Here is a 20,464-nt window from a genome sequence, read left to right as displayed (position 1 = left end):
TATGCCCAGAGGCGGCCACGCCGGCTGTTGGCTGAGACAACACACCTGGCCAGTCTCGGATCCCTGGTGACCTTGTTACAGCCTCAGAGACCTGGGGGCTGATGAGGGGTCCTTCCTCCTCCACCACACTCAGCACATGCAGGCAGGCATGAGTACACGCCACACACATGTGTGCCAAATACCGCAGACACGTGCACACACTCACGGAGAGACAGCCCACACGCAGACACGCCAGGCACCCAAGACACACAAGCGCAGGCACAGGCCACGTCCCCTTCCTCCACTTCCTTCTCCCAACACCATCTTCTGGGTGTGGACAAGACCCCCTTCTTCTCCATGCACGTTCTCACGTGCAGCCCCGGGCCGCCATCCCTCCTGCCCCTTGTCTGCACGAAGCCAGGAGCGGACCATCCTAGCCCCTAGCATCTCTGCCCAGCTGGAGACACCACGGCTGGCGGGAGACACGGCTCAGAGAGGGCATTCTGGTGCCTGAGGCCACACAGCAGGGGTGGAGCTGGAACGTAGAACCCAGCTCAGAACCCAGCGCTCACACCTTCCTCGGCCTGTCCAGGTCCCGGGGTGCCTCGATGGCTTTGCTGTCCCTGCCCAGAATGTTTCCAGAGATCCCGAGGAGAACTTTCTATGGAGGGGCCCAGTCCTCACAGCCGCTGTGCAGTGAGACCCAGGGGTCAGGGCCCCTGCCCAGGACTGCACGCTGGGGACACCATCCGGGACTGGTTCTTCCTCACCCACGTGGGCCCTCCTGAGCCAGGACCCCTTTGTCCTGCTCAGACCCAGGCACCAGCCATCCCAGAGTTCCCCAGGACTCGGGCTCCTGGTCCCACTGTCCCCACTCCTGGGTCCTCTCTTCTTCCCAACTACCAAGCCTGCTGACCAGCAGTGGCCCTGGGCCCCCCGACCACCTGTGCCCGCTCACCTCCCCCCGTGCCCACTCACGTCCCCCTGTGCCCACTCACCTCCCCCCGTGCCCGCTCACCTCCTCCCATCCCCGTTTATCGCTCATCTTCCGTCCCCGTTTACCTACTCCCGTCCCCACTCACCTCCCATGCCCTACTCACCTCCTTCCATCCCCGCTTACCTCCTCCTGTCCCCAGGGACCACCTCTCCAGCCTGTGGACCACCTGTGCCCACTTGCCTCCTCCATGCTGCCCTTTTGCAGACTTGCCCGGCCTCCCCACCACGCTAACCCTCTGGACCTCACTTCGTTCCAGTGTCCTGTTGACTCCCCAGAACCAACCCCTATAATCCCGAGGTGCTGCCGGGAGGCCTTCTGACACTGGGCGGCTGCTGTCCACGAGGTCTGTGCACTCAGATGAGCAGCTCAAGCCCGAGTTGAGCAGGGCCTCGGAAACCACCGGGCCTGTGAGTGCCAGCTGCTCATGACAAGCAGGCTCTGGCCTGGGAGAAGGCCCGGCCAGTGGTGCCACTGCTGCTGGGGGCTCTGTACCTGGCCTGGGCCAGCCCGTCAGACAGCAGCTGTGTGGCCGTGGCCATACTCTGAGGCTCTTCTGAGACCAACACTCTCTACCCCAGGGCAGCCCCTCTCACAGCGCTGGTGCCTCTGTGGCCACATGCCTTCCTGTTGCCCACCCGTCCCCTCGGCCAGCGTGCTCCAAGGTCAAAGGAGGCTTCCGGGAGAGCACAGTGTTGGGTCCGGCCCACGCTTGAGGGAGGGGCTCGCACAAGGGTAAGCGTCAGAAGGTGGGCACCAGAGGGGTGGCTGCTGACCACGGGGCCAGGGCAGGAGCAGAGAGGCCCGGAGGAGACTCTGGTCCTGTGGGAGGTGATGGCAGGCAAGAGCCGCGTCCCCGGGGCTGGTGTCCTCAGCCCCATTCCAACTGATGGACGTCCTGGTTTTAGTCTTGCTTGAGTCATTGGAGGCTTTTGATGCTATTCTTGGTAAAAAGCCGGCCTGGAATGTGCTGCTCGGACACTTCCTTCTGCTCTCCAGTCCCTTTCATCAATAGCCTAGTTCTTCCCCCGCCTCCCCAGGAGGCACCACCCTTTCTGGGGAGTTACTCAGAAGGGCAGGTGCTGCCAGGGACTGTGCCACATCGGAATTGTCCCCCAGCACCACAGCCTTGGCGGTGCCGCTGCAGACGTGAAGCCTGAGGGTAAGACAATGGGGAGGCTGGACAATGACCGGACCGGGTCTGATCCGCCCTCCACTGCCCTGCCCCTCTCGCCTGTGCAGGAGGCCCCTGAGACGGACTGTGACGTCCAGCCCCCAGGAAGGGGGTCTGGAGAAGGCTGTGGAATGTCAGCCCCTTTTCTTTGTGGGCCACCTGCAGAGAAAGCCCCCAGGCCCTCCACCACCACAGCCCTCCCCCTGCCCACTCTGAGGCTGTGGGAAAGGGAGGAGCTCCCGGGACCCCTTCTGGCACCAGGCTCTGCCAGTGTCCGGTCTTCCCCACGGATTCCCTAGCCGCAGCCCATGAGGCACCTGCCCAGGTACAGGTAAGGGAAGAGGCCAGACCGTGTTAGGAATGAAAACTCGGGGAAGGTCAACGGAAGAGATGCTTGATTATTTTTAGACAGAGTCTCGCTGTGTCACCCAGGCTGGAGTGTAATGGTGCAATCTCGGCTCACTACAACCTCCACCTCCCAGGTTCAAGCGATTCTCCTGCCTCAGCCTCCTGAGTAGCTGGGACTACAGGTGCCTACCACCACACCCGGCTAATTTTTGTATTTTTGTATTATTTTTATTTTTTGGAGACAGTCTCCCTCTGTTGCCCAGCCTAGAGTGCAATGGTACAATCTCAGCTCACTGCAACCTTCGCCTCCGGGTTCAAGCGATTCTCCTGTCTCAGCCTCCCGATTAGCTGGGGTTACAGGCGTGTGCCACCATGCCCAGCTAACTTTTGTATTTTTAGTAGAGATGGGTTTCACCGTATTGGCCAGGCTGGTTTCGATCTCTTGACCTTGTGATCCACCCGCCTTGGCTTCCCAAAGTGCTGGGATTACAGGCATGAGCCACTGCACCCAGCCAATTTTTAAAATTTTTGTAGAGACAGGGTTTCACTATGTTGCCCAGGCTGGTCTTGAATTCCTGGGCTCAAGTGATCCACCCACCACGGCCTCCCAAAGTCTGGGATTACAGGCGTGAGCCACCGCGCCCGGCTGGCTGAGATGAAGCTGAAAATTCGCAGAGACGCACTAAGGGGCAGGGGAGTAGTTTGGCACACTGTGGTCCCAGCCTAGGGCCGTGCCTGGGAGGCAGCAGGTGCCCTTAACTCGTAAACTTGCGGGCAGCAAGTCACCCAGGTGCCAAGGCAAGAGACCGAGGGCACGAGCTGTTGCAGTATAATAAAATATATAAAATAAGAATAGTCATACTAGATACAGATAATAGATATGATTATATATGAATATCATTAATCATTGGTTTGTAGCAATTACTCTTTACTCCAATATTATAATAGTCCTCACTCTTGGGAGGCCCAGGCAGGCGGATCACAAGGTCAGGAGATCGAGACCATCCTGGCCAACATGGTGAAACCCCGTCTCTGCTAAAAATACAAAAAAAATTAGCCGGGTATAGTGGCGGGCGCCTGTAGTCCCAGCTACTCGGGAGGCTGAGGCAGGAGAATGGCGTGAACCCGGGAGGCAGAGCTTGCAGTGAGCAGAGATCGCGCCACTGCACTCCAGCCCGGGCGACTGAGCTCAAAATAAATAAATAAATAAATAAATAATCCTCACTCTACAATCATAACCTAGGAGAAACCGGGCCATACAGAGTTAGGAGCTGAAGGGACATAGTGGGAAGTGACCAGAAGACAGGAGCGTGAGCCTCTGTGATGCCCGGGCAGGGCCACCAGAGGGCGCCTTGGTCTAGTGTCTGGGAAGATGCCCGTTGCCAAGTGGACCGTGGTCTAGCGGTAGCGTCAGTGTCAAGAAAAAGCACCCGCTGCTTAGCAGGCCGGGAAAGGGAGTCTCCCTCTCCCCAGGGGAGTTTAGAGAAGACTCTACTCCTCCACCTTTTGTGGGGGGCCTGACATCGGTCATCCGGAGCCTAACCTGACATCGGTCATCCGGAGCCTAACCTGACATCGGTCATCCGGAGCCTAACCTGACATCCGTCATCCGGAGCCTAACCTGACATCCGTCATCCGGAGCCTAACCTGACATCGGTCATCCGGAGCCTAACCATCTCCCTGTGGTGCTGTGCTTCAGTGGTCAGGCTCCTGGTCCACTTTCGTGTTCCACCCTGTACACCAGGCTCTGCCTTCTAGATAGCAGTAGCAAATTAGTGAAAGTACTAAAAGTCTCTGATACGCAGAAACAACAGCATAAGCTGTCTCTCTCTCTCTCTTCTCTTTCTCTCTGCCTCAGCTGCCAGGCAGGGAAGGGCCCCCTGTCCGGTGGACACGTGCCCCACATGACTTTACCTATCATTGGAGATGGCTGTCACTCCCTGCCCCTTTGTCTTGTATCCAATAAATATCAGCACAGCCTGGCATTTGGGGCCACTACTGGTCTCCACGTCTTGGTGGTAGTGGTCCCCGGGCCCAGCTGTCTTTTATCTCTTTGTCTTGTGTCTTTATTCCTACAATCTCTCGTCTCCGCACGCGGGGAGAAAAATCCACTGACCCTGTGGGGCTGGACCCGACATAAACTGCTCTTAAGTTGTCCTCCCTTCATCTCCCTGCCTTTAGGTGGCCCCTCTGCCTCCCCTGCGGCCGCCTGTCTGCCCAGCACCTGCTCTACATCAGCCCCTGCCTCTTTCCTTGTAGCCCAGTGCTCTCACGGCGCCTGGTGTGGTGGGCAGTGCGATACCTGCTGAGTGAGCCACACAGGGGCCCAGAGCCGGGGCTGGTCATGCCCTCAGCATCGGCAGGGGCTTCGAAGCAACTGAAAACTCTTCCAGCCGACGGAGGAAGAGAAAAGGCTACCAGGAAATTCCTCGAACTGCAGGGCGGTGCCCTGAAGCCCAGGGTGAGGACAGCGAGGGCGCCCGCCCCGTCTGGACTCCGTGCCCACCTGGGACACGTGATGTGACCTTTCTGCCCACAGACCTATGGCTTCACAGCCATCAACCAAGTGTGGGGCCAGCAGGGCCTGGGCTCAGCTCACCGCAAGGAGCCTGGGCAGTGCAGCAGCTTCTGCAGAGGGGCAGAGCCGGGGGCTCTGCCTCCCATTCCCCAAAAGTGGGTTCTGATGTTGGAAAGTCAAAAAGAATGACCGACATCCACTATCGATGCTGAGTTTGCGGTCCATCCCACCACACCATCTCCTGAAAGAACGCCTCATTTGCTCTCCGAGTCAAAAGGAAAAGAGCAAGCAGGAAAGAAATGTTGTCAACAGGTGATAGAAGGCAAAAGCTCCTTAACACATAAAGACCAGCTGCAGTTCAAGAAAATGATGAACATGGCAATGAAACACGAGAGGAAGCAGGTCACGGGGCCCCAGAGAGACAAGAAGGTCCAGTAACTGGAGATGCCCAACTCTGTGAGCAAATGAAGACAGCAGCCCTCCCGTTCTCCTGCCTGCAGGACCGCACAGACATAACGCTGTCTGCCCTTCACAGGCACAGAGAGAAGCCAGGTCCGTCTAGGTGCCTGGCACAACACAGGGCACACAGTGTGGCATCAGCTGGTTTCATAAGAAACAGAAGTGGCCGGGCATGGTGGCTCACGCCTGTAATCCCAGCACTTTGGGAGGCCGAGGCGGGTGGATCACGAGGTCAGGAGATCTAGACCATCCTGGCTAACACGGTGAAACCCCGTTTCTACTAAAAAATACAAAAAATTAGCCGGGCGTGGTGGCGGCGCCTGTGGTCCCAGCTACTCAGGAGGCTGAGGCAGGAGGATGGTGGGAACCTGGGAGGCGGAGCTTGTAGTGAGCCGAGATCGCGCCACTCACTCCAGCCTGGGGGACTGAGCGAGACTCGTCTCAAAAAAGAAAAGAAAAGAAAAGAAAAGAAAAAACAGAAGCCCAGATTCTTGCGCTGGAATATGCTCACACACCGTCTCTGGACAGACCCGGGCGCAGCTGGACGTGAAGCGGCTGTTTGCTTCATTCTCTTCACTTCTGTGTAGCGGGACTTTTTTTTTTTTGCCAATAGCATATATTTCTTCTATAACTTAAAAAAAAAATTTAAGATACAGAAACCATAAAAAATAAATGTGACTAATTATAAAGAAAAAACTAATACAGGGAGACACAGGAAAACAGAGAAGAGAATGCAGATACCCACTCTTCTCTGGCTTAAATGAAATGAAGAAAACGCCAAATAATCTAAAATGACTGTAATTTCCCTCTAAATTACAACAGTTCTAATTAGTATTATTTCTTCCTTTTTTTTTTTTTTTTTTTTTTTGAGACAGGGTCTCTCACTCTGTCACCCAAGACGGAGAGGGCAGTGGCACAGTCTCAGCTCACTGCAGCCTCGACCTCCCGGGCTCAAGCAATCCTCCCGCCTCAGCCTCCTGAGTAGCTGGGACTATAGGCGCGTGCCACCACGCCGGCTAGTATTTTTATTTTTTTGGTAGACATGGGTCTTTGCCATGTTGCCTGGGCTGGTCTCAAACTCCGGGGTTCAAAAGTGCCTGCCCCGGCCTCCTAAAGTGCTGGGATTACAGGCAGGAGCCACTGTACCTGGCCTGTTTTTTGCTTTTTAAATGATTGCAATTACATATATTTTTAACTAAGCAACTACAGGATAACCAGATTCCAAATAAAACTATGCCTGGATGGGAGAGGAACACATGTTAAAATTCAAAGATGCACACTACTCTTCCAGGGTTGAAACTACTGCATAATATATATTTTTTTGAGACAGGGTCTCGCTCTTCATCCAGGCTGGAGGGCAGTGGAGCGATCTCGGCTCACTGCAGCCTTAAACTCCTGGGCTCATGCCATCCTCCTACCTCAGCCTCCCAAAGTTTTCAGACTAGATAGGCGTGAGCGACCTCACCCAGCCCTGCATGATAATTTTAAAATAGAAAAGGAAAAATACAACCTGGGAAAACTGAAATTCCTAATGTCCAGCCAAAAGAAGCAGCAAAATAAACAACACATGGAGAAAAATTGTGTGCAGCTCCCGTCAGCACTAGTCTTCCCCTTTAGCTGGGGCCAGAGCAGCCGGCGTGAGAAACGGCGCATCACCAGGGCATTACCAGGGCATGCGATTAGCCCCTCCCGAGACTATCCCTGAGCAGTTCTGCAGGAGCTGGAGCGCACCTGGCCCCATGATCCCCATGGGCATTGCTGGCAAAGCCCCGCCCACCGTGGGAGATGCACCTGCCATAAAACCAACGCTTCTACAAGGCCAAGGGCGCCACAGAGCCAGTCCGTGCTCCCCGGGGGCGACAGGCTGAATGGGAAGTGCCTGCACACCGATGGAATCCTGCAAAACGGAATGAGGAACCTGGGTGCACTTCCTCCCCTGGGCAGCAGACCACAAGCTCGTGGCACACGGGTCCGTGTCTGAGTCTTCACAGCTTGGCTGCACTCCCTGGGAGGGCTCACATGGCTGAAATCAAGGTGTTCCCCAAAGCCGTTTTGCCTGAGGCTGGGTCGGGGCCCTTCCTCTCAGCTCCCAGTGACTCACGCCACGGCAGCTGCCCCTCAGGGCCGGCGGCACCTGTCTGCGGCCTGGCACAGAGGGCTGGTTCCAGCCCAGGTTCCACAGCGCCCCCTAGGTCAGGCCCACACATCACAACTGAGAGGCCCCGTCGTCAGCACGCCCACACTCAGGCACGTGTCCCCACCAGCCACGTGTCCCCACCAGCGGGGGAACCTGGGCCGCCAGGTGCTGAATCGGACGGTGCCCAGGGACTAAGTTAAACAAAGGGCCCCTTTGCATGTGGTGGCAGAGTCTTTTTTTTTTTTTGAAACGGAGTCTTGCTCTGTCGCCCAGGCTGGAGTGCAGTGGCTTGATCTCAGCTCACTGCAAGCTCCACCTCCCGGGTTTACGCCATTCTCCTGCCTCAGCCTCCCGAGTAGCTGGGACTACAGGCGCCCGCCACCTCGCCCGGCTAGTTTTTTTTTTTGTATTTTTTTTAGTAGAGACGGGGTTTCACCATGTTAGCCAGGATGGTCTCGATCTCCTGACCTCGTGATCCACCCGTCTCGGCCTCCCAAAGTGCTGGGATTACAGGCTTGAGCCACCGCGCCCGGCCCGCAGAGTCTGTCTTGGAGCAGACAGGCCCGTACCCGGATCAGGAGAGATCTTGCTCCAGCTACAAGGTCTGGGTGTCAGCAGGGAGCTGCCTCACCCACCTGCCCAGTCCCCAGCTATCCTGCAGGGAGCCTTCCGCAGTCCCAGGAAGGGCACAGCCGCACCTGCTGCATCTCAGGTAGTGGAGCAGCAGGCAGTAGGCAGCCTGGCCCAACCCACAGCCATGTCCGGCACCAGACTCACATTGTCCCAACGTAACCTAGAAAAATGACCTATTGCTAACGGTGCTGGCCAACAGCAGGGTCCGAGACACCAGAGAGAAAATCCACCCTCTCCCGTTAGGGGTCTTAATGGATTAAGCAAATGGAGAGAACATAAGGTTAGGAACATGGCCCTGGGGGTTTTCGTTCAGTGAAATGGGGAGGACACTCTGGCAGGTTCAGTGCAGGCTGCCCTGCCCCAGGTGCACGGACGATACCTGAACCCCCCGATTTCCCTGTGAAGTCAGCTGGTAGGAGAGCCCCCGGAACAAGCAGATCACAGTGCTTTGTGAAAGCAGCAAGGGGTGTGATGGGGTGCAGACCTCTACTCCACTTACCACATCACACTGCACACCTATTCCAGGTGCTCCCTGCAGACAGCAGGAAAGGCCCGTTCCCTAGTGTGGTGTGGTAGGGAGGAAGCAGGCTGGAGTGCCCAGTGCCAGTGACCCCCCAACCCCCCGCGACCAGCGTTCAGCCAGGTTGGAGTCCACCAGAGACCTTCATGCCCTTTCATGTGAGAAGGATTTGAGCCTAGGTTTAAGCTTCCAACCATCCACCTTGCACCACCTTTTTTTTTTTTTCTTTTGAGACGGAGTCTCGCGCTGTCACCCAGGCTGGAGTGCAGTGGCACATCTCGGCTCACTGCAATCTCTGACTTGCGAGTAGCTGGGATTACGTGTGTGCGCCACCACTCAGCTAATTACTGTATTTTTAGTAGAGATGAGGTTTCAGCATATTGGCCGGGCTGGTCTCGGTGATCCACCCACCTTGGCCTCCCAAAGTGTTAGGATTACAGGCATGAGCCGCTGCGCCTGGCCCACCTTAACTTTAGAGGACAAGATTCCCAAACATACAAACTGATCAAACTCAGCACGTACACCGTAGACATTAAACGGTAGCCAACAGCCTCCAAATCATCTACTAGATGGCTTAGGATCTGTTTCCAAACAAGCAAGGTGTCATCAGGTACCAAGTGTGACTGAGTGCAGCAGCAGAGGTACCAGCATCACCCATTTCACGCCAGTAACAGCCCACCGGGTGCCTCAATGCCTGCACCTGGCAAAGGCATGCAGAGAAAACAGAATCTGACTGGGTCCCTGAAGCTGCTTCTCTGGGGCTGTCATGGCCATAGCTGCCAAGGAGAGCAGGTGCTGTGTGAGCTGGTAGGATCAAGGCAGGCTGTGTCTGGTGTCTGAGCACTGCACAAGGAACCATGCTGCCCTCGGACACAGAAGACATGGGGATGCCCAGCTCAGACCACGGCACCATGGCACGCTCTCTGGCTGCCTCTCGTCCATGAAGCAAGAACAATGGCTTCAGAATGTTTTAACGGGAGAGGCCGACACTTGGCAGGGCCATCTAATACCTTGGTGTCGGGGTGAAGACGCCCAGCGAAGGGAAGGGTCAGTACCATGGTCACCAGGCACAACAGGCTCAAGAATGATGCCCCAAAGTCCAACATGCTACATTAACTAGAAAATACTTTGCTTAAAAAAGGCAACTCTAGGTTGGGTGCAGGGTCTCGTGCTTCTAAACCCCTCTACTAGAAAAGCTGAGGGAGGACTGCTTGAGGCCACGAGTTCAAGGCTGCAGTGAGCCATGACTGTGGCACTGTACTCCACCCGTGTGCCAAAGACCTTGTCTATTTTTTCAGACAGTCTCACTGTTGCCCAGGCTAGAATGCAGTGGTATGATCTGGGCTCGCTGCACCCTCTGCCACCTGGGTTCAAGTGATCCCCTCACCTCAGCCTCCCAGTAGCTGTGACTACGAGTGCATGGCACCATGCACAGCTGATTTTTTTTAGTAGAGACGGGATTTTGCCATGTTGGCCAGGCTGGTGTTGAACTCCTGAGCCAATCCCAAAGTGCTGGGATGACAGTGTGAGCACCAGCCCAACCTTATCTCTTTAAGAAGAAAAAAAAGTCCACTCTGCCGAAGTCAGCCTCTGTAACCTCTCCACAAGAAAACCATTTTACATCAGTCACTAACCAAACCACCCTGGGCTTTAACACAGAAAGGAAGGCATAATCCAGGGCTTGGACTGTCTTTCAAGAAAGCCCCAAATCCCCTGTAAGGAAGTCACAGCAGCGAAACCCCATCCCAGGCCCAGCGGCTCCCATGAAATACACCACGTGGAGACCCAGCGTGACTGCTGACTGATTACAAGTCCCCAGGAGGGCTTTATTTTTTCTTTTCAACATCCTGTTCTGCGGCTTCCTTGGCTCTTTTTGCCCGTATGCCGAAGAGTCGGGCGTTGGCACGGGCCATGCGGAGACTAGCGAAGGCTTTGAAATTCTTCTCCTCCTCAGTAATGACCCGAGCTTTCTCCTTCTTATAGACCTACAAGAGAAAGACGAGTTGTCGAACCCAGTGTGTCAATGGGCAAGGGCACAACCAGGCAACAGTAGAACCCAGAGGACCCCGGGGGGGGGCGGAAGGGCAGGTGTGCTGCCCAAGCACCGCGGAAAAGCGACCCTTGAGTCAGTCACCTTCCCTGGGATTGAAAAAAAAAACCCTCTTGCTTGAGCTCGACAGGGCGGCTCAGGTCTGTAAATCTCGAAATTCAAAACCAGTGTAAGCAACGTAGAAAAATTCTCTTTCCAAAAAAACTTCCCAATTTATGGCTTCGTGGTTGCAAGAAGTAAAAACTAAGAAATGTTCTTTTCCACAAACCTCCACACGCACCACAACTGCCACTGTTAACTTTCTTAGGCCTGATCCCCATCTCAGATATCCACGTGTTCACCCACTGATCTCGTCTACAGCCTGGATTTGAACAAGTGTTAACTTACATTCCGGATGGGCATGACCGGTCCCGTCAGCTGGGTGGCCAGTTTCAGTTCTTCAGCCTGTTGATGAATGAGAAGCGCCTTTAGCTGCGCTGCCCCAAGGACTCCACCCCCGCCTGGCCCCAAACTTCCGCCTGGGGATCCCGAGTTCAGCACCAGTGTCTGAGCCTTTCCTCCAACATACTTTGTGTCCCCAGTGTTGAGGACAGTCATTACTAGTTAGGTGACTACCTTAGTGAGTTGACACAACACGCATGAGACAGTTATATCTACCTGTGAACCAGGGACGGGGCAGAGAAAATCGTTCCCCAATTCAACTATCCGGAAACGTAGACAATGGACTCTTATCAACCTTATCCTACAAGGTTTTTCTAGAATATTTTGGAACACGAAACATTTTAGGGAGACAATGATTTCAACAGAAAAAGCTGGCTCCAAGTCACACAGCCTTTGCCATGACCATTAAGGTCATCCCTGCTGAAACCCACAGGTGAACCTCAGTAGTCCCGATTAGCTCATCATCCGCTCCTGCAAGACAGGCGTATCCTGCGGATCAGAACGGCCACGATGTTTTGGTTCTTCTCACCCCAGCAGGGCCCAGGGACGGGTGTCACCGATCAAGGAACCCAGCCTCACTTTCCCCGCGCGCCAGGACGGCCAGAGAGCCCTGTACTCACAGAACTGTCTCCCTTCTTGGGGGCCGAGGGCTTCCTGGGGAAGAGGATGAGTTTGGAGCGGTACTCCTTCAGCCGCTGCACGTTGGCCTGCAGGGACTCCGTGGACTTGTTCCGCCTCCTCGGATCCACAGAAATGCCGATGGTCCGGGCCACCTTCTTGTGAATGCCGGCCACCTGCCCCAGAAGCGGAGAGAGATGGAGGCGGGCCCGGGCTTTCTCCGCCCCGAGGCCCGCACGGAGAGGCTCAGCGATCAGATGGAAAAGGGTTCAAACGTGCTTTCATCAAGGCCGTCCAGCGATTCCGGAGACTGTCATCACGCGACTGAGGCCAGCACAGGGGACTCAGGGCCCTCCTGACACCGCGGCGCTGCCACTACTCACCCTGAGCTCCTCCAGGCTGAAGCCGCGGCCAGCGCGCACCTTCGTGTGGTACCGAACCGTGGGGCAGCGCACGATGGGCCGGATGGGCCCCGACGCGGGGCGCGGGGCGATGCGGCGCGCCTTGGCTTGCCGGGCCTTGCGTCTGGTGGAGAGAAGCCCAGCGGCGGTCACCCTCGCCTAAGGCCGCCAGGCAAGTGCTCCGCGGCGGCCGCAGACAGCGCCCCCCGCCCCGGCACCGGCCACCCCCAAACCAAGGCGCAGCCGCGGGCGCGAGCCCCAGGGGCGCCCCGAGCGCAGGGCTCACCTGCGGATCTTCCGGGCCGGCTGGTTGAACCACGTGGCCACGCGCCGCTGCCAGTCCTTGTGGAAGTGGGGCTTCAAGATCATGCCATTCCGGCTGGGCGCCATGGCTGCCTACGGCCCTGCGGCTGCGAACGCGAGGGAGCGAGTGAGAGGCCGCGCCCCGGGCGCGCGCACCCCCCGGGCCTCCGCCCTGAACCCTCCAGCCTGGGCCGTCCGGCCGCGCCTAGAGCCCGGGCCCCGGCCCAACGCTGTCTGCGAAAAAGAAGGGACCCATCCATGCCCGCGCTGGCAGCAACGCCAGGCCGATGGCGCCGGATGAAGCCCAAAGGCCGGGACCGAGTCTCGCTCACCTCCTGCGCAGGAAGACAACCGAGCGGAAAAGAAACGGCGCCGCAATGCACCCTGGGATGATAGCAGGGCCGGCCAACCAGAAGCGCCGGGCGCTCTGACCAATCAGAGCCCGGAAAGGAGGAATGACGTCACCGCGCTCTCTTAGGGCCGCCCTCGCAGACATGGCGTCGCTCAGAGTGCGGCGGCGCGGCCGTGATGCCCGGGCCCTGTGGATCCCGCGGCCGGACTTGCTTGACGTCCGCCGTTACTGCCCCGGCGCTTCAGCCGCTGCGCGGGCCGCGGTGGGCTCAGGCCGAGTCCCGCCTTGCGGACTAACGCGCGCGGGGCCAGCATCTGGGCGGACGGCGAACGGGCGACGCCCCGGCCATTCTAAGTTTGTTCGCGTTTGTGGGACACGTTCGTAGCGCAAAGGCAGGAAAACTGCAGTGAGATCCGAGTCTGCGCAACCTAAGGCCGTCGTCCTCCTTGTTCCAGCGTTTATTCTCCTCCCATCCATTTAGAACTTTTTTTATTTTGAGACAAGAGCCTCACTCCGTCGCCCAGGCTGGAGTGCAATGGCGTGATCTCGGCTCACTGCAAACTCTGCCTCCCGAGTAGCTGGGATTACAGGCGCCCGCCACCACACCAGGTTAATTTTTTGTATTTTAGTTTAGTAGTAGAGACGGGTTTTCACCGTGTTGCCCAAGCTGGTTTCGAACTCCTGAGCTCAGGCAATCTGCCCGCCTCGGCCTCCCAAAGTGTTGGGATTACAGGCGTGAGCCACCGCGCCTGGCCTATGCTGGTTTTTTAAAAGATAAAATTAACATTTCTTGAGTGTTTTTGTAAGCAGGGAGTTCAGTTCCGGATGTGCATTTTCACATCGAATCCACACAACCCCGTAAGGAGCAGTTACTGTTGGCCTCTGTCCCCGCTTTCCCTTGGCCCAGGATTAGGTGACTTCTCTAAGGTCAGGGGTACCTGACTGAAAATGTCACATTCTGACCTGCTGTGCCTACTGCCTCCCTTCACAAAGAAAAGCATCAACAAAAAGCCAGCTCTTACTCTCTAGTGCAAGTCTGTGAAGGCACCATCCATCTTACTGCTACCTGGAAACCTTTAACTCCTAATAACCCTCTTTCTTCCCTACCCTCACCCAATCACCACCCTTCCTCCTGGTAAAACTTAGTCCACATTTTAAGAATTTCACAGTCCCGGCCGGGCGCCATGGCTCACACCTGTAATCCCAGCAGTTTGGGAGGCCGAGGCGGGCGGATCACGAGGTCGGGAGATCGAGACCATCCTGGCAAACACGGTGAAACCCCGTCTCTACTAAAAATACAAAAAATGAGCTGGGCGTGGTGGCGGCGCCTGTAGTCCCAGCTACTCGGGAGGCTGAGGCAGGAGAATGGTGTGAACCGGGGAGGCAGAGCTTGCAGTGAGCCAAAATCGCGCCACTGTACTCTAGCCTGGGAAACAGAGCAAGACTCTGTCAAAAAAAAAAAAAAAAAAAAAATTTCACAGGCCAGGCATGGTGGCTCACGCCTGTAATTCCAGCACTTTGGGAGGCCAAGACGAGTGGATCACCTGAGATCAGGAGTTGGAGACCAGCCTAGCCAACATGGCGAAATCCTGTCTCTACTAAAAATACAAAAATTAGCTGTGCGTGGTAGTGTACGCGTGTAAACCTAGCTACTCTAGAGACTCAGACGGGAGAATCATTTGAACCCAGGAGGCGGAGGTTAGAGTCAAGACTGTGCCACTGCACTCCAGCCAGGGTGACAGAGTTAAGCCTCCGTCTCAAAAACAAAAAATTTAGGGCTGGGCGTGGTGGCTCACACCTGTAATCCCAGCACTTCGGGAGGCCGAAGCAGGCAGATCACGAGGTCAGGAGATGAGGACCATCTCTACTAAAAATAAAAAAAATTAGCTGGGCATGGTGGCACGCACCTGTGGCCCCAGCTACTTGGGAGGTTGAGGCAGGAGAATCGCTTGAACCCGGGAGGTGGAGGTTGCAGAGAGCCAAGATAGCGCCACTGGGCTACAGAGCATGATTCCATCTCCCCCCGCCAAAAAAAATTTAAAAATAGTAAAATAACTTCACAAAAGGCTCGGTACAATGGCTCACACCTGTAATCCCAACACAGTGGGAGGGCAAGGCAGGAGGATCACTTGAACTCAGAAATTCCAGTCTAGCCCTGTCTCTACAAAAAAATACAAAAATTAGGCATAGTGGTGCATACCTGTGGTCCCAGCTACTTGGGAGGCTGAGTCAGGAGAATCGCTTGAACCCAGGAGATCGAGGCTGCAGTGAGCCGAGATGGCGCCACTGCACTCTAGCCTGGGCGACAAAGCAAGACTGTCAAAAACCCACACAACAGGAAAAAAATGATTACCGAGGACACGACCCTTGGCTACACCAGCTAAAACCTTCCCAACTACGTGCTGCTCTTTGGATTTGGAGAACTTGGGCAGAGGTCAAGGCATCTCTCAGAGATGCCCCCACTTGGGTGTGTGACCGCACCTGTGGCTGCCTCCTTACTGCTCTGCCGGCATTTCTCAGGGCACTCAGTGTTGCAGCAACAACAGGACAATCCACTCACGTCACTGCACCACAGGGAGGGCAGATGCAAGGAGGCCAGAGTGGGAGCCGCATGCCCCGGAACACAGGGCCAGGGCGTCCTGGGTCATCCTCTATCCCTACAGGGTCCAGGCCCCCGATTCCTACAGGAGTTTTCCACTTAGTCCCTGCATTACTCAAATGACAAACTGAAACCACAAGACCTTGTGATCCAAGGTAAGCCCGCCAGCTCCCCTGCATTAGAGCTGGCCAGACAATGCAAATGTAATTTTCCAACCACAGAGTTTATTAGTAAAGTGTCTCAACAGTTCTCAGGGCAGAAAAAACCAAGGCATCCCCCAACACTGCATGTGTGACTAGACCAGCAAGAAGTCCTCAACTTGCACCGTCCACATGGCAGCAGGGGGCAGTGTTGAGTCCCCTGGAGCCCAGTGCCTGGGCCGGACTGTGTGGCCCCATTGACGAGTGAGCTGGAGGACGGGGCTGCTGGCTCAGAGGGTCCTTTCATGTCCGATCCCGTTAGCATTCTGAGGGAGCCACAGGAACTGGGAGGCCGTGCAAGCGTTGGCATGAACAGCGGTCTGTTCGGAGTCTGAATGCTCTGCTGCCTCTGGGTGGCCTCAGCCACGCTGGGAACGACTGTCTAGAACCTTGGGAACTCAGGTGTTCCATGCTCGCTCGGGAACGCACTGAGAACCTTCCCCACAGGGGAGACGACACACACACAAAAGGCTTGGCCAGTTGTTTCTGCAGAGAAACTTACAATCATGAAAAGGGTAATCAACAAACAGATCTCAGAAGTCGCTGCACAGGGACTACTGAGGGCCGCAAGAGGAAGTGCAAACCTCAGCTGAACAGCAACGCAGGGTGGCTGAGTGAGCCCTCAGTTCTCGGGTCACCCGCACGTGCGGTCAACACGTCCCAGCTACTTGGGCCAAGTCGGCTCTTCGCCTCCAAGTGGGGGCTGCTGGGTCTCTTCGGCCTCCTCCTCTCCCGAGTCCTGTTTCTCCCTCAGGGCGTCGACCCACCTCTGCGGTGCCATCATTTTCTTCGGCCCGTGGGGCGGCGGGCCAATGAGAGCCTCGATGTCCTCATAGTTTATCACTTCCTTTTCCAGAAGGGCGTTTGCCAGCTGGAAAGAACAGGCACAGCAGTGTGTGAGTCCCCAGGACAGACACAGAGCATCTCTGTCCCAGGGAGGTGACAAGAGGCATGCGGGCCTGTCTGTGTGCGGGACACCCGGGACAGGCCACTTTCCCAGGGAAGCGGAGGCGCGGAGGCAGCTCCCAAAGAAGAATCACCCCCATCTCAACCTCATAAATGATTTTCCAGTGGCCAGCCTCATTAATTTTCCTACTTCCCTTCAAAATCTTGGCTTATTTTTGGCAACTGCAATTTCTTTCACCAGACAAGATGTGCGTGTCTACAGGGAAGGAGACGGTAAAACGCTGCACCCTCCTGATTGACACAACACCGGGAGAAGGACTCTGAGAAGTTGTGTGAGCTGGGACCTCTCAATCTGGGGAAGGGAATTTCAGCCACTCTAGGTGGGGTCTTGGAAAACACTCGAGATGCCGACTGTCCAGTGCCGGTGGCCCTGCCTCTGGGGCGGCCTGGCCCGACCACAGAAAACACTGCCACAGCCACATTTCACTGGTTTCCGTGAAGGAGGAACTCTTCCGGATTTTCTTTCTCTCTTTTTTTTTTTTTTTGTTAACTGCCTGCTCCTTTCCTCACTCCTCCAGATTTTCTAAAGAAAATGGTAACCCCTAAAGCTAGGGTGATTTACCTGTGGCTTTATTGCAAGAGACAAACATTTCCTCTCTAGGGCTGGTCTGAGATTTTATTAAGTTCTGCAATCCACTGACACACAGGGCAGACACGCCACTCCACAGCCAGTGAGAAGCCTCGCCTGCAGCTTTGTCCCTGCCGGCTCTGGCTCCCACTGTAGTGAGCCCAAGTTCTGCAGAGCTGCTTTGTCAACCGTGATGAGCACATGTCCACAGGCAGGTGCTGCTTCAGCCAGGGACAGCACTACCCACACCTGCCCTGAGACTGCTGCTGCTGCTGGTTGGGGATGACACTCTAAGGGCCCTAAACACTATCCCCATGTGACACACAGTGCTCGCCTGAAAGACACGAGGGGAGGCCGAAGAAACAACTACCCATCCACTGCCTACCCATCTGTTCACAACATGGACACAGAGCCCTTCGCCTCTCCTGAGTTCTAAGCAGCAGCTACCAGAACCCAGGGACACGAAAGTTAACTCCAGCTCTGCCCACTTTGAGAAACACATCAGACAATCCCTACTGAGGAACGTAACACGAGGAACAAAACACGAGGCCAGTCCTCGAAGCTGCCAAACGAGGTCTGAGGAACTGTCACCCCAGAGGAGCCTCAGGAGACGGGCGATCAAACGCCACGTGGACTCCCAGAGCGGAAAGGACACTGGGAGACGGAGCACATCTGCATCACGTGTGCACCCATCACTGCGGGTCGGCGGGGGCGCCTCAGGTGGGAGGACTGCCCCGGGGGGGCCTCCACGGGGAGTGAGGCAGCGGGGCAGGGAGCTCTCTGCACTGCGCCTGCAACTTTTCTACATCTAACACTACGGTAGGCCCGGGGCTGTGGCTCACGCCTGTAATCCCAACACTTTGGGAGGCCGAGGCAGGCAGATCACCTGAGGTCAGGAGTTCAAGACCAGCTTGGCCAATATGGTGAAAGACTCTCTACTAAAAATACAAAAATTAGCCAGGCGTGGTGGTGGCGCCCGTAGTCCCAGCTACTCGGGAGGCTGAGGCAGGAGGATCGCTGGAACCCGGGAAGTGGAGGTTGCAGTAAGCCAAAATGGCGCCATTGCACTCCAGCCTGGGTGACAGAGTAAGACTTCGTCTCAAAAAAAACAAACAAACAAAAAAAAACAACAAAAAAACACACAAAAAAACAGAGAAAATCAAAATCCTCTCTAAAATTAAAACTTTATTTTAATAAAAATTTCAGCCGGGCACAGTGGCTCAAGCCTGTAATCCCAGCACTTTGGGAGGCCGAGACGGGTGGATCACAAGGTCAGCAGATCGAGACCATCCTGGCTAACATGGTGAAACCCCGTCTCTACTAAAAAATACAAAAAAAAAACTAGTCGGGCGAGGTGGCGGCGCCTGTAGTCCCACCTACTCGGGAGGCTGAGGCAGGAGAATGGCGTAAACCCGGGAGGTGGAGCTTGCAGTGAGCTGAGATCCGGCCACTGCACTCCAGCCCCTGCGACAGAGCGAGACTCTGTCTCAAAAAAAAAAATAAAATAAATAAAAATAAAAATAAAAAATAAAAAATTCAAGAAAAAAGTTTAAGAGTTGGAAAAAGATTAAACAAAGGTGACAAAACACCGGTAACTGCTAACGGCAGGAACAGGCACAGGAGACTCTGTGGCAGCTTCTTTCTACCTTGGGGGAACACACTGGGTGAATTCATGACGAAAAGTGTGGGACATGTAAGTTTCAGGTGAGGTGGAATTCACATTGGCCAGAGTGTTCTCTGTACTGTGTGCCTTGGAAATACTTCACAAGAGGGGTGGGGACCGTGGGTGCTGCGTGGGTGCTGCGTGGGTGCTGTGTGGGTGCTGTGTGATGCTGCAGTCTCCTCGCCTGGCCAGGGCCTCACCGCCTGCAGCTTGTCCAGGTTGTCCTGCAGCACCTTCTCGGTGTGTCTGTAGGCCTTGGCCACCAGCAGTCTTGCTTCCTGCGAATGGAGGGAACTGTGTCAGGGCAAGGCTGGCCGCCTGGCTCCGGCACCAAAGCACAGAAAAGAAGTGCCAGGCTGGGAACACGGCCTTTCCCCTCCCAGGAGGAATAGGACTCCTCAGCCAGCGGGCGGTCTCCTGCCCCTGTGACCACTGCCGGGGGAGCAGAGCTCCACATGCCGCCCGCCCACCCACAGCTGCCTCACAGGCCTTTCCTGGCCCAGTCTGAAGGCTATGTGGGCCCTGCGTCTATTGCTCAGTGAATTTATTTGATATTCTTCCCAGATTCACATCTATAATTTCATTAGGAGCATCTATGTCCTCATCTGAGAAAAAAAATACTCCACAGGTAGGAACTACAGCAGAGCCCAGAAGGAAGAAGCCCACGTGGGGCCTGCAGCTGAGCTCAGCTGTGGCGGCCGTGGCCGGCCCTTGTGTGGCAGACCCAGGGACTCCCTTCCCGGGGAGCACGGAGTGCAGCGGTGCGGCCAGAGCCGACTCACATGGTCCATTATCTGCTGCAGGCCTTGGCTGAAGGGGCGCCGCCCGATGCCCACGAGTCCCTCCTGTGCCTCAGGGAAGGAGATGGGGCCGATGCCAGGTGCCATCCCAAACTGCTTCACCATGGAGTAGGCAATGCGGGTGACCTTCCTCAGGTCATCCTGTGCCCCTGGAGGGTGGGGTCAAGACAGAGGGATCCTCAGCACTGCAGGTGCACAGCAGGCGTCCCGGTCAGCGTCCTGGGGCAGCACCGTGCCTCCGCATCCCCTTCCTCCCGAGGAGTCCCACCGTGAAGCTGGACAGTGAGGACGTTGGCACCTCGCCACTGTTCCTTAAGAGAGTCTTAAAACTTTCAGAAATGCTCTTTTATTTGGAAATCTAGAACCTGGGGGGCATACAGGAGCTCACTGCACGGCAGTTCTCAAGCACAAGCCCAGGCCTATGCGTGGCACACCCACGGACCTGGAGCCCTGGAACCCTCCTTCAGTCTCTGGATCTCCCAGTGAAGTGACAGCTTCAGAACAGTGAAGCTGCTTCCATTTCATTCCGTTTCCTGTAGCCATTACCAAGAATTAACCAATTAAATGCGTTTAGAGTTGGCATATAGGTTAAGTTTTTTGTCCAGTTAAATTATCTAAAAAGTCTTGCTTAGCTCCAAATCTCCTATGACCACAACTTATCCTTTAAAAAACACTTAAACTCAAAACTACGTCTACACCAGATTCACCCCATGGCATTCACTGGAACAGAAGGAATAATGC

At 55.6% G+C, this 20,464-nt stretch overlaps 2 protein-coding genes and 1 non-coding gene across 6 annotated transcripts in view; all 3 read right to left on the bottom strand.

The window, feature by feature from the left end:
• Window positions 1–9,306: 9,306 nt before the first annotated feature.
• Window positions 9,307–12,975, bottom strand: RPL13 (ribosomal protein L13). 4 transcript variants are annotated; one of them, XM_025371272.1, is made up of 7 exons: window positions 12,908–12,975; window positions 12,559–12,682; window positions 12,255–12,396; window positions 12,027–12,047; window positions 11,874–11,885; window positions 11,200–11,256; window positions 9,307–10,747 (listed from the first exon to the last, which is right to left on the bottom strand). In XM_025371272.1, the coding sequence occupies exons 2-7, from the start codon at window positions 12,660–12,662 to the stop codon at window positions 10,589–10,591; spliced, it is 495 nt and encodes a 164-aa protein (XP_025227057.1). In that variant the 5' UTR covers window positions 12,663–12,682; window positions 12,908–12,975; the 3' UTR covers window positions 9,307–10,588. The 4 variants fall into 4 exon arrangements, with proteins under 4 accessions (XP_025227057.1, XP_025227055.1, XP_025227054.1 ...); XM_025371270.1 differs by having other exon boundaries at window positions 10,342–10,747; window positions 11,874–12,047; window positions 12,559–12,676; window positions 12,908–12,937; XM_025371268.1 differs by having other exon boundaries at window positions 10,364–10,747; window positions 11,874–12,047.
• On the bottom strand, window positions 12,108–12,190 carry LOC112614868. Its single transcript, XR_003117174.1, has one exon. It is a non-coding gene; the product is annotated as a small nucleolar RNA MBII-202 (small nucleolar RNA).
• A 2,757-nt stretch (window positions 12,976–15,732) lies between the features above and the next one.
• The window catches only part of SPG7 (SPG7, paraplegin matrix AAA peptidase subunit), a 50,593-nt gene continuing 45,861 nt past the window's right edge, over window positions 15,733–20,464 (bottom strand). The window contains exons 15-17 of the mRNA XM_025370341.1: window positions 19,706–19,872; window positions 19,124–19,201; window positions 15,733–16,597 (exon numbers count right to left, since the gene is read on the bottom strand). Of these exons, the coding sequence (XP_025226126.1) occupies window positions 16,391–16,597; window positions 19,124–19,201; window positions 19,706–19,872 (452 nt within the window). The 3' untranslated portion in view covers window positions 15,733–16,390. The remainder of the gene's footprint in view (window positions 16,598–19,123; window positions 19,202–19,705; window positions 19,873–20,464) is intronic.

Source organism: Theropithecus gelada, chromosome 20 (assembly GCF_003255815.1).
Source record: "Theropithecus gelada isolate Dixy chromosome 20, Tgel_1.0, whole genome shotgun sequence".
NCBI classification, from domain to species: Eukaryota; Metazoa; Chordata; class Mammalia; order Primates; family Cercopithecidae; genus Theropithecus; species Theropithecus gelada.
The sequence above is the reverse complement of the archived record's forward strand: the minus strand, read 5'-3'. Positions and strand labels throughout refer to the sequence as shown.

What these genes read in the sequence shown, in the direction of transcription:
- RPL13 (XM_025371268.1), bottom strand. Translation starts at nt 12,662, where the DNA reads ATGGCGCCCAGCCGGAATGGCATGATCTTGAAGCCCCACTTCCACAAG. An exon ending in TCAGCCTGGAGGAGCTCAGG is followed by an intron (nt 12,048 to 12,254) that starts GTGAGTAGTGGC and finishes CTTCTGGGGCAG; the next exon opens with GTGGCCGGCATTCACAAGAA. An exon ending in CGGTCATGCCCATCCGGAAT is followed by an intron (nt 10,748 to 11,199) that starts GTAAGTTAACAC and finishes TTTCTCTTGTAG; the next exon opens with GTCTATAAGAAGGAGAAAGC.